This window comes from Macrotis lagotis, chromosome 7 (genome assembly GCF_037893015.1).
Source record: "Macrotis lagotis isolate mMagLag1 chromosome 7, bilby.v1.9.chrom.fasta, whole genome shotgun sequence".
NCBI classification, from domain to species: Eukaryota; Metazoa; Chordata; class Mammalia; order Peramelemorphia; family Peramelidae; genus Macrotis; species Macrotis lagotis.
This window is the reverse complement of record NC_133664.1, coordinates 45,355,333-45,368,264: the sequence shown is the minus strand read 5'-3', so window position 1 is coordinate 45,368,264 and position 12,932 is coordinate 45,355,333. Positions and strand designations below refer to the sequence as shown.

The 12,932-nt window shown below is 31.9% G+C and overlaps 1 protein-coding gene and 1 long non-coding RNA gene across 2 annotated transcripts in view; one reads left to right on the top strand and one right to left on the bottom strand.

The window, feature by feature from the left end:
• Positions 1–12,932, top strand: part of MYRIP (myosin VIIA and Rab interacting protein) — a 223,310-nt gene that overhangs the window by 125,498 nt on the left and 84,880 nt on the right. Inside the window, exon 3 of the mRNA XM_074195896.1 lies at positions 12,278–12,358. Coding sequence (XP_074051997.1) covers positions 12,278–12,358 — 81 coding nt within the window. The remainder of the gene's footprint in view (positions 1–12,277; positions 12,359–12,932) is intronic.
• Positions 960–12,932, bottom strand: part of LOC141494560 (uncharacterized) — a 151,756-nt gene continuing 139,783 nt past the window's right edge. Inside the window, exon 5 of the long non-coding RNA XR_012470477.1 lies at positions 960–1,129. This is a non-coding gene — a long non-coding RNA (uncharacterized LOC141494560). The remainder of the gene's footprint in view (positions 1,130–12,932) is intronic.

The window sequence follows — 12,932 nt, the reverse complement described above, 5'->3', positions numbered from 1 at the left end:
TTGATCAGTGTGAAAGAAGCCAGTGCAAATTTGATGAGCCAAATCCTATGTCACACAGTGCTTTCTAAAAATCAAATGACAATTTTGCTATCTCTTATACTATATTTTATTATTATATTATTTATTATTATAGTATTACATTATATTAATATATTATATTATTATACTTTATTTTTCTTCCTTAAGGATGATTTTCTCTTATCACATTCAACAGATCAATGTATGCCATGGAAACAGTAGGGGGGTCAGGGGAGGAAAGCAAACTTAGCGGAAAAATTGAAAATAAATAAATGAATATTTTTAAAAAATGAAACAACAAGCAACTAAGTGGCGCAGTGGATAGAGCACTGGCCCTGGAGTCAGGAGTACCTGAGTTCAAATCCGGCCTCAAACACTTAATAATTACCTAGCTGTGTGACCTTGGGCAAGCCACTTAACCCAATTGCCTTGCAAAAACCTAAAAAGAAAAATTAAACAGACAATAAAACAATGTAAATAATAAAAAACAAAAAGCAAATAAAAATAAAAATCAATTGACATGACTAGCTTGATGGGCAGTAACCACTGATGATTGTATGGTGTTTCTCAAATTGTGTTCCAGAGAACTCTTTGGATTCTATGAAATTATCCCTGAAAAGTTATAAGGAAAGATAAACACCCAAGTAGTCCCCTCTGCTTTGTTCTCCTGGGTCAATTTCTACAGTGTGCTAGTCTGTTCCAGGAAGCAGATTCAAGTTATAACATTACTGTAAAGTTAATTTCTTATTGGTCTTAGATCAAAGAAGCAGAAGACTTATTGTGCCTATTAATGCACTTATTTTATAAATGAGAAAACAGAAGCCCAGAAAGATAAGGTGATTTACCCAGGGTCACATAGATAATGCCAAAAACAGGATTTTATCACAATTCCTCAAATTCCACAGATAATGCTATTCTTACTGTACCATACTGAGCTTCGACCCAATCAGTGATGATGTTCCCTTAAAAGGAGCACACAAATACTTGATTGTTGATGTGTGTCAATAGAATTTCTGAAAAAAGTCAGTGCTAATTACCAATCTTGATGTTTTTATTTTATTGTATTTTTACACCAGTGTCCATGAAAGGTATTTGGGTAATAGCAGGATGTCTGAAAAAAAATAGGAAAACAAAAATATTGTATCAAATTAAGACTCTGAAGATAAAACAAGCATCCTTGAACCCAATTTATGAACCAAATACTGATTACAGAAGAAACACAAGTTATAACAATAGCTACCTCCAAGCTGGGCTGACTTTCAGTGATGTTGATATATGTTGTTATTACCAGATTTGAAAGAGTTTCAAAACTAGAGAAGCATTTACAGACAAAAAACATAACTCATTTAAAGGCTCTCAAAACTTCAAAGTGAAAATATAATTATTTGAGACAATCCCTTCAAAATACTTCTCTGCATGTGTTAAGTTGAAAGAAAAATGAAAATTATTGTGAAGCATTTTGCAATTGAGCTGCTGTCACCAACACAGTCCTTTCCTATCTCACTTAGTATATAATCACAACCTTCTAATTGTTTGTTTTTTATAATGTTGTTCAATGCAGAGTACAAATTTGAAGATGCAAGGGATTTTTTTTAAATAAATCGTATGTTATTTGGTACAATTGGTAAAACATTTTGTTTTAATCACTTTGAAAGAGTTTTACTGTCACAAAAGGTTGGGTTTTTGTTTTTGTTATTGTTTTCATTTTAAAGGTTTTATTTTATGTTTTACAATTTTTCCCCTAATCTTACTTCCCTCCCCCACCCCCCACACAAGGCAATTTGCCAGTCTTTACATCGTTTCCATGGTATACATTGATCCAAATTAAATATGATGAGAGAGAAATCATATCCTTAAGGAAGAAAAATAAAGTATAAGAGATAGCAAGATTATGTAATAAGATAATGGGTTTTTTTTCCTAAATTAAAGCTAATAATCCCTGATCTTTGTTCAAACTCCACAATTCTTTCTCTGGATACAGATGGTATTCTCCATCACAGATAGCCCCAAATTGTCCCTAATTGTTGCACTGATGGAACGAGCAAGTCCATCAAGGTTGATCATCACCCCTATGTTGCTGATAGGGTGTACAGTGTTTTTCTGGTTCTGCTCATCTCACTCAACATCAGTTCCTGCAGATCCCTCCAGGCTTCCCTGAATTCCCATCCCTCCTGTTTTCTAATAAAACAGTAGTGTTCCATGACATACATATTCCACAGTTTGTTAAGCCATTCCCCAATTGAAGGACATTTACTTGATTTCCAATTCTTTGCCACCACAAACAAGGTGCTATGAATATTTTTGTACAAGTGATGTTTTTACCCTTTTTCATCATCTCTTTAGGGTATAGCCCCTGTAGTGCTAGATCAAAGGGTATGCACATTTTTGTTGCCCTTTGGGTGTAATTCCAGATTGCTATCCAGAAAGGTTGGATGAGGTCACAGCTCCACCAACAATGTATTAGTGTCCAGATTTCCCACATCCCTTCCAACACTGATCATTGGCCTTTCTGGTCATATTGGCCAGTCTAAGAGGTCTAAGGTGGTACCTCAGAGATGCTTTAATTTGCATTTCTTTAATAAGTAATGATTTAGAGCAATTTTTCATATGACTCTGGATTGCTTTGATTTCCTCATCTATAAATTGCCTTTACATATCCTTTGACCATTTGTCAATTGGGGAATGACTTGTTTTTTAAAAAATTTGACTCAGTTCTCTGTATATTTTAGAAATGAGTCCTTTGTGAGAAACACTAGTTGAAAAGATTGTTTCCCAGTTTACTACATTTCTTTTGATCTTGGTTACAGTGGTTTGGTTTGTGCAAAAGCTTTTTAATTTAATGTAATCAAAATCATGTAGTTTGTTTTCAGTGATGTTCTCACATCTCTTCCTTGATCATAAACCACTTCCCTTTCTATAGATTTGACAGGATTTGACTCCTTGATCTTTTAGTTTGCTTATAATATTGGGTTTCTTAAATGTCTAAATCCTGTATCCATTTGGATCTTATCTTGGTATAGGGTATGAGGTGTTGGTCTAATCTTTCTTCCATACTAACTTCCAATTTTCCCAGCTGTTTTTATTGAAGAGAGAGTTTTTATCCCAATAGCTGAACTCTTTGGGTTTATCAAAGAGCAGATTGCTATAATCTTTTCCTGCTATTGCACCTAGTCTATTCCACTGGTCCACCACTTTATTTCTTATCCAATACCAGACAGTTTTGATGACTGATGCTTTATAATATAATTTTAGATCTTCTAGGGCTAAGCCACCTTCTTTTTCACTTTTTTTCATTGAATCCCTGGAAATTCTTGACTTTTTATTTATCCATATGAATTTACTTACAACTTTTTTCTAACTCATTAAAGTAATTTTTTGGAATTTTGATTGGTAGGGCACTAAACAGGTAGTTTAGTTTTGGTAGAATTGTCAATTTTATTATATTAGCCCGACCTATCCATGAGCAGTTGATGTTTACCCAGTTATTTAAATTTGATTTTAATTTGCCTGAGAAGTGTTTTGTAATTGTTTCCAAAAAATTTCTGAGTCTGACTTGGCAAATAGACTCCCAGGTATTTTATACTGTTTGAGGGTACTTTGAATGGGATTTCTTTTTCTAGATCTTCCTTCTGTATCTTGCTAGTCATATATATAAAAGTTGAGGATTTATGAGGATTTATTTTATATCCTGTGACTTTGCTAAAGTTGCTAATTGTTTCCAGTAGTTTTGTAGATAATTTTTTGGGGGATTCTCTAGGTATACCATCATGTTATCTTCAGAGAGTAAGGGTTTTGTCTCTTCCTTCCCAATTCTAATTCCTTCAATTTCTTTTTCTTCTCTTACTGCTGAAGCTGACATTTTTAATACAATACTGAATAGTAGTGGTGATAATGGGCATCCTTGTTTCACCCTTGATCTTATTGGGAATGCCTCTAACCTATCACCATTGCATATACTGCTTGTTGATGGTTTCAGATAGATACTGCTTATTATTCTAAGGAATAGTCCATTTATTCCTACACTCTCTAGTGTTTTTAGTAGGAATGGGTACAGTATTTTGTCAAAAACTTTTTCATCATCTATTGATTTGATTATATGATTTCTGATAGAATAATTGATTATAAAATAATAAACCTAACACTTTTCCTAATACTGAACCAACCCTGCATTCCTGGGATAAATCCTACTTGGTCATAATGTCTTATCCTAGTGATAACTTGTAATCATTTTGCTAAGATTTTATTTAAGATTTTGGCATCTATATTCATCAGCGATATAAGTCTATAATTTTCTTTCTCTGTTTTAACTCTTCCTGGTTTAGGTATCAGCACCATATTGGTATCATAGAAAGAATTAGGCAGAGTTCCGTCTTCACCTATTTTTCCGAAAGAGTTTATATATAATTGGAACCAATTGTTTCTTAAATGTTTGATAGAATTCACTTGTGAATCCATCAGGCCCTGGAGATTTTTTCTTAGGAGTTCAATGATAACTTGTTGAATTTCTTTTTCTGAGATAGGATTGTTTAGGTATTTAATTTTCTCTTCATTTAACCTGGGCAACTTATTTTTTTGTAAATATTTGTCCATTTCACTTAGATTGTCAAATTTATTAGCATAGAGTTAGGTAAAATAATTCTGAATTATTACTTTAATTTCATCCTCATTGGTGGTAAGTTCACCTTTTTCATTTATGATACTAGCAATTTGGTTTTCTTCTTTCTTTTTTTAAAATCAAATTGACCAGAGTTTTTGCATAAAACCAACTCTTGGTTTTATTTATTAATTCAATAGTTTTTTTTTAACTTTCTATTTCATTAATTTCTCCTTTAATTTTTAGAATTTCTAATTTGGTATTTAATTGGGGATTTTTAATTTGTTCTTTCTCTAATTTTTAGTTGCATCTTTAGTTCATTGATTTCCTCTTTCTCTAATTTATTCATGTAAGCATTTAAAGATATAATATATCCCCTGTCAGTCACTTTGAGTGAATCCCATAGGTTTTGATATGTTGTTTCATAGGATGAACTAATTTTTTCTATGATTTGTTTTGATCCACTCATTTTTAAAATGAGGTTATTTAGTTTCCGATTAGTTTTGGATCTATACCTCCCTGGCCCAATATTGCATATGATTTTTATTGTATTATGATCTAAGAAAGATATATTCACTATTTCTGCTTTTCTGTAATTGATCATTAGGGTTTTATGCCCTAGTACATGGTCAATTTTTGTGTAAGTGCCATGTATTTCAGAAAAAAAAGTATATACCTTTCTGTCTCCATTTAATTTCTTCCATAAGTCTATCATATCTAGATTTTCTAATAATATATTTACCTCCTTAACTTCTTTTTTGTTTGTTTTATGATTATGTTTATCTAAATCTGAGAGTGGGAGTTTGAGGTCCCCCACTAGTAGAGTTTTGCTGTCTATATCTTCCTGTAGTTTCAGAAGGTTGTTTTTAAAGCAAATGGTGAAGAATTCTGATTGAGTATAAATTGAGTGGTTGATTATCAGCAAACCTTCAATCCTCACCCACCTCAAAAACAATAGGAAATGAATTACTCAAATTAATTAAAATCATGTGACAAAAAAGAGATAAACTTCCTTCACACAAGGTAAAGCCTAAAACAACAGTAAAGATTTGTAGGAAAGTCTTGCTATATCTTGAAATTCCCAGCCTGGCCTGGTGCCCAAGACAACTGATTTGTCCTACATGTCAAGTTTTAGATGTATGGTACTCCCTATTTGGGGCAATGATCCATTCTGACACCCACTGTCACCCTTGAACAAGAAGAATAGATTTAACTTACTTAGACCCAGAATTGAGAAAATGTCCCCTGGGATTGGAAGGGGAAATCAGCAATATAAAATTGTCTAGAGAATTTTTTTTTAAAAAGAACCATCAAGAGGGATAGAAGGTGATCAAACCAGATGTTCAATCTATGTGTAGAGTTTCTACTAAGCAGGAATCCAGGCAAAATAATGTTATCTAGAATGAGAGTAACAGAAGTCAATTAAGTCAAGGTAGAAAGATCAAATATAAATCCAGCTGCAATGCAGAAAAATCAATAGTAAAACTAATAAACAAAAAGAAAAAATCTCAACACAATGAATTGATATTAAGTAATTAATAAAAGTAACTATAAGATTCATTAATAAAAAAATAAAGCAAGACATTATTTCATATTGAATCTCCAAAGAAATGGAATACAATAATCCTGGAAATGTTGAGAATAGAAACATATAAAAGTAATATCAAAAGAAAAAAGGATAGAAATTAGAGCATAATTTAGAAAGGAAATCATAATTCCTAGAAAAAGGATGAATAAAATAAACAGCATACAATTTAGAATGTAGGCTGTATAAATTCTCCAAATAGTAAAGGATCTGACAAAGATGATAGAAGATTTAGCACTATAAATTCTGAAGAGGAAGAACATATGACAAGACTAAATAAAAAAGAGAATATACCAAATTTGTGAAAGCCAAAACCTTGATGATGCTAAAGGATAATTTGAAGACAATAAGCTTCCTATAAATTATGCCAAGAATTAAAAATCCAAAGTCCCATCAAGCAAAAAAAGGAAAAAGAATATTGCATAAGGGTATTAGAAACTGAGAGCAAAGTACAAATAGATAAAATAAATAGAGTGTCAACAGAGAGAAGACTCAATTTTAAAACATCGAGGTACATTTTCTTCTTATATCAGAATTTCTGCATCAGTAATTATTGCAAACACTCAAGAGAAAGACCTTTGGCTATGAAAGAAAATCAATCTGAATAACCCAGCAGTAGTCTTTGCCTATAAGAAATCAAAGAAAAATGAAGTGATATTTTTAAAAAATCAACCCCCAAAATAATATATCCCCGCCCAAAATGAAACCAATCATTAATTTTAATAGAGAAACTTTAAACAAAAGGGAGTAATTTCTAGAAAAGAAACCCCATTGATTGGAATAATGGCATGTAGACATTTCATGCAAGAGAAAGATAATAGAAGTATATATCTTAATAAGAAAAGATTCCACAATGAAATCAATGCTCTTTTGCTTCTATTACTGGATAATAATATAGTAGAGGGTTTTTTTAAACTACTAATTGTTAAAAGACTACAAAGAAAGAATATCTAAGGATCTAAGGAACTAATGATCTCTTAGTTTCAATAGAGTTAAGAGCAGAGGAGGAGGAATATTTTAAATAATATTCTATGGATTAGAATTCGTACTCTTTTAATGATGACTTTTTTTAGTCTGGAGAAAGATGTTGTGAAGGAAAGTTATTCAGGTCAGAGCAGAAGCTAGAACTAGCAATTACATTGGCAGTTAGCCTGGGTTTTAAAAGAAACTAGGAAGTAGTTTCTTTAGTCTCTTACTCTGCTTTAGCAGCTATGAGAAAGTAGGGAAAGAGCAGTTGGGAGAAGAAATGGGGTGGGCTAGGGAACCAAGGGAAAGGAGCAGAGACTATGAGCTCTCATAGAAAGGGAATTGTTCAAAGGATTTTGAGGTGTGTTCCCAGAAAGGTAAAGAGAACAGTGAAGGCTCATGATGAGTTTTATTTGTGAGACTGTGAGCACATCTGGAGATTGCCTTTACTACCTAAGAATTCACATTTCTGAGGATCACATCCTAGGCAGGGAGAAGAATATCCAGCATCCAGGATGTAATGGTGTACATAGGTGAATGTAAAATAATTGAGGGACTTATATAAATCACACTGCCTCCTTCATGATGTAGTACTTCTGGTTGAGAAAAAAGGGAAAGGGAGAAACAGAGAGAGAAGAGTAGAGGAAAGCTATTCTTTGCACTAATAAGATGATGTTGAAAAACACTTATATTCTCAAAGGTACCTTATATGAAGAACATAGAATAAAGAATGAACATATTAATGTACAGCATGTGCGAGATTAGATTTCAGAAATGTGTAAAAGGGTATATTAATAAGAAGAAGGATGATGAAACAATACTTCTTAGAAGAGGAAAAACTAAATAAATTGCTTATGCCAGGGCATGACAGATTAAAAATGCAAAAGGGCAGAAACACTAATCCCATCTTTCCTTTAAGGACAAAAAAACCACAATCAAAAATAGCAATTAATAAAGGGAATATAAGCAAAAGATAAAGACATAAGTAGAGAATAAGTAGCATGTGAGAGGTAGCATGGTCTAATAGGTGAACTCAGATTCAGAAAGACTGGTATTTAAGCTCTATCTCACACATACTGTGGGTGTCCTTTCAGTGCTCTAGACAACTCTTCAAGATTAAAAGGTACAGAAGGAGTGATATACTAAATAATAAGTGGGTGAGAGAAGGAATAATAAAAACAGTAAATATGTTAAAGAGTTCAAATAGTAAGATACATCAACCTTTTGGAGATGTGGGCTAAAACAATCTTCAAAAGATAAATTAAATCTCTGAAAATAAATATTTATAAATGAGCACAGAATTTTTCAAAGCTAGGAAACAGAAAAGTTCAAAGGGAATTATTAAAATTGCAGGACAAATAGATAAAATTTTAAAACTATAAAAATATAAATATTACTAGTTTTCTTTAAATTAAAAAAGCAAAATATTAATTAAACTAAAATAGGAGATAAAACTGAATTACAAGAATAAGAAATGATCAAGGTGAATTCACAAAAGTGAGGAAATAAAAAGAATTAGAAATAATTACTCTAGCATAACTGAAAATTAAAAAGAAATTGATATTTATAGAAGCATAAAGAAAATAATCATCACTAGCATTTATAGTTTACTTTAAGGTTTGAAAAGTACTTTATGTGTATTATCTCAGTATATCCTCATAATATCCCTATGAGATAGGTGCCACTATTATCATTCTTGTTTAACAGATAAGGAAATTGAAACTGAGAGAGGCTAAGTCATTTGCCCAAGAGCATGTAGCTAGCTAGTGTCTGAGAAAGGATTCAAACTCCAGTCTTCCTGACTCCAAATCCAGCAATCTAACCACTGTACCATAAAGTACTATAAAGTACTGAAACAGGAAAATAGTTAACTTAAAAAACTCAATCATATATATATATATATATATATATATATATATAATTACAACAAGTGATAAATTCACTTGGACCACATGAGTTTGTGCGTATCCTCAAATTAAAGAGCAATTAATACCTATGTCACAGAAATTATTTATGAGAAAGAATATAGTATATAAACTCTTTTTAAGAAACAAATATGATCCAGATGATGGAGGGATAAAGCAGAGGAAGAAAATGTCTGGGCACTTTTCATTAACAAATAATGATGAAAATTTTTCAATAAAATTATAGCAAAGAAACCCCAGAAATATATTTTTTAAAATCACTAGATATGATCAAGTTGTAGTTAAACCAGAGTTGCAAGAATAATCCATATTAGGAAAATAATTAGTATAATTGGGCATTTAAAAATTGATACTTTATGATTATATCAACAGAAAAAGAAAAATAATTCAAGAATATAGAACACATTGTTTTTCTAAAAACACTGAAAACTATAGTCATGCAAGTGTCCCTCTTTAACATGGTTAAAAAATATAACTATATGCAGTGTTTATTGAAAAACACTAGTTCTTGGATTTTATTTGTAGATATATAAGTATATAACATATGTATGTAAAAAGCATGAGCTCTTGGTTTCTATAAATACATAAACACATATATTTGCAAGGAATATAAGCAAAAGATAAAGAGAGAGATTGAGTGGTGAATAGCAGCCTATTACAGGGGATAGAGAACTGGCCTTGGATACAGAAATTCCGTATACTAAGAAAAACAGAGACAAAGACAGAGACAGATACACACAATTATAAAATAGTGAGCAACAAAGCTATTGGATACTAGTTTTAAAAAATAGAAAATTGGATCACTGGAACAAAGTAAACAAGGACCAAAAGCAATGGAACATAGGAGCCCCGTACAAGTTCCATATCTGATAACATTATTATTTATATTATTATTTGAAAGCAATTGGCAAAAAACAGCTTTAGACTAATGTCTTAAACACTTTTCCCTGATTTACTAAGGTTTTTTTAAAATCCATTATTTATTAAAAAAGGAATAATTTTGTCTCTTCTTTCCTGGTGTTTATATCTTAACTCTCTAGAGAGATAAAACAAAAAACAGTAAGCAAAAGAGGTGTTTATGTTCTATCTCCAAATTTATTGGGAAATTTAGCAGTATATCTCTATTGCAAATAACAGTAGTTAAAACTAATGCTTTACACACTGTACACCAATAACACCCAAATAGGATGACCTAATTATAGAAGCCGCACCTTTACAAGTGTAGGGCAACTAGATGGCACAGTAGATTAAGTCCTGGGCATCAAGTTAGGAAGACTCATCTTGTTGAGTTCAAATCTGGTTTCAAATATTTACTAGCTGTATGACTCTGGTCAAGTAACTTAATCCTGTTTGCCTTACTTTCTTCTCTATAAAATAAGCTAGAGAAAGAAAAGGCAAATGACTCCAGTATCTTTGCCAGAAAAATTCTAAATGGAGTCATGAAGAGTCAGACATAGCTGAACCTGTTGAACAATATCTTCAGAAGTAAAGAAAATGAAGCACCTTTTAGCTTCTTGCTATGGAAAAGAAAAATTATTATAGAAGAAAAATTGGCAATGTCTCTACATAAATTTTTAAGGTGTCAAAGAAAATCATTGGATCTAGAGATAGAAAATAAGCTTGTCACGTGGTTTAAAAATTTGCATGTAATAGCTCTGACAAATGTCTGATATCCAAGACATACAGGTTAGTAATACCAATCACAAGACTAAACATCGCATCTTGATGTGATCAAACTATATGAACAAATCAATTTTGGAAGAGGAAATGCAAATTATTACTAAGTGGAAAACATTCCAAATCACTAATAATAAGAGAAATTCATATGAAAACTCTTCTGAGATTTTACCTTATACCCAGCAAATTCTAATCTGCAAGGATTTATTTATTATCTAATATGTGTAAGGCATAATCTAAATGTTGGGAATACAATGGTAAAATGAAAAATATTCTCTGCCTTCAGGATATAGTCATTGTTACAGTGGTTGTGGAAAGGCAAGCACATTTTTATGCTATTGGAGTTATCAATTGATCCAACCTTCATGAAATATAATTTGTAATTATGTGAGAAGTCACTAAATTCTTCATACCTTTAGATTTAATGATTCCACTACTGGTTACATCCACCAGGGAAAGCAAAAAAAGAAGTTCCTTCATATACCAAAATATTCATATTCATGGCAATTTTTTGTGGCAATTAATAATTAGAAACAAAATTATATTTACATGATAAAAGACATTTATCAGAACTATTTCACCTAAATTTTAAAATGTATTCATTGATTGTAAAATAGCTGAATAAATTGTGACATATGAATATGATGGAAGATTATGACAGTGTAAGAAACTATAGATTTTCTGACAGAGAGGCATGGGTATATAGATATTTATTGCAACAGAGAAAAATTAGGACAGGAAAATAGTTATCTAAATAAAAACAATACTTAAAACATCTTGAGAAGAAGCATGATGTGGTAAGTAGAGTTACAAAACATTTGGGCTCAAATCCTGCAAAAGTAACTCATTGTGTCACTTGGGAACAAGTCATTCAATCTCTCACATTCTCAATTTATATATCTGTAAAATAATGGCCAAATAGCTTACTTGGTTGTTGAGTGGATCAAATAAGATCACTTAGATTAAAATGCTCTGCAAACCTAAAAATGCTATTTAAATATGAATTATTATCATTAAATAGTAGTAGTTGGAGTAGTAGCAGCAGCAGTGTAGTAGTAATAGTAATAGTAGTAGTAGTAGTAGTAGTAGTAGTAGTGGTAGTAGTAGTAGTAGTAGTAGTGGTAGTAGTAGTAGTAGTAGTAGTAGTAGTAGTAGTAGTAGTAGTAGTAGTCATCATTGCTATAGTCATAGTAGTAGTCATTGTCATCCTGTAGAGAGGATGAAATAAAAGGTTTTCCTCTTGGTAAAGATTGAGGGCGGGGAGGGGCCTGGCAAGACAGGGAGAGAATACAGGAATAGAATGTTCCATATGACATCAAATGCTGTTTTGTTGATTTTCCTTAACTTTGTTTGATATAAAGAAAGGGGTTTCACATTAGAAACTGTGAAGATAAGTTGGTAAATGGTAAATTAACTAATTTATTCCACCACTGCAAAAAATTTAAGATCCACTTCATTGAGGCTTTATGAGAACATTTGTTGAGTCCCTTTTTCTTTCTCATTTTGTTGTAGATGGAAGCTTTTTGGAACCAAGCCTGGAGAATGAAGGAAGCATTAGTGGTAGTGATTCTACATTCTACCGGCAATCTGAAGGTAATATTCCTTTTAAAAATGGTACTATTACTACTTAAACCTCTGTACAAAAAAAAAGTAGATTTGTTCTGCTTAGGCCTAAAAGGTTGTTAGGATTGATGTGCAGAAATTGCAAAGAGGCAGATTCTTAACCAGCTATAATAAAATCTGGAAGTAGAAGTTCCCTCTTCCTTGAAATCTTCAAGGAGAAACTAGATGACCATTTATCAGGGAAATCCCTGACCAGATAAAAGTTCTTCTTTAAGATCCAGATTCTGACTTCTGAGGCCAAATAGAGTAAATCTTCTTCCATATGAAAATCCACAAATATTTGGATACAAAGTTCATGCCCACTCTAAGGCCTATCACAGATAGACACCCCCTAGTAAAAAATATGTTGAGGGTACTGAGCTAGAAGTTAGGAAGATAATGGTTTAACTTCTGCACCTAACACTCACTAGTTATACGATCCTTTTCAAGTTACTTATCCTTTCTGAACTTGTTTCCTCATCTGTAAAATGGGTTTATTAGGAAGACCTACTTTGCAGTGTTGTTTGTCAAGATCAAATGAAATTATATTTTTTAAAAGTTTTTC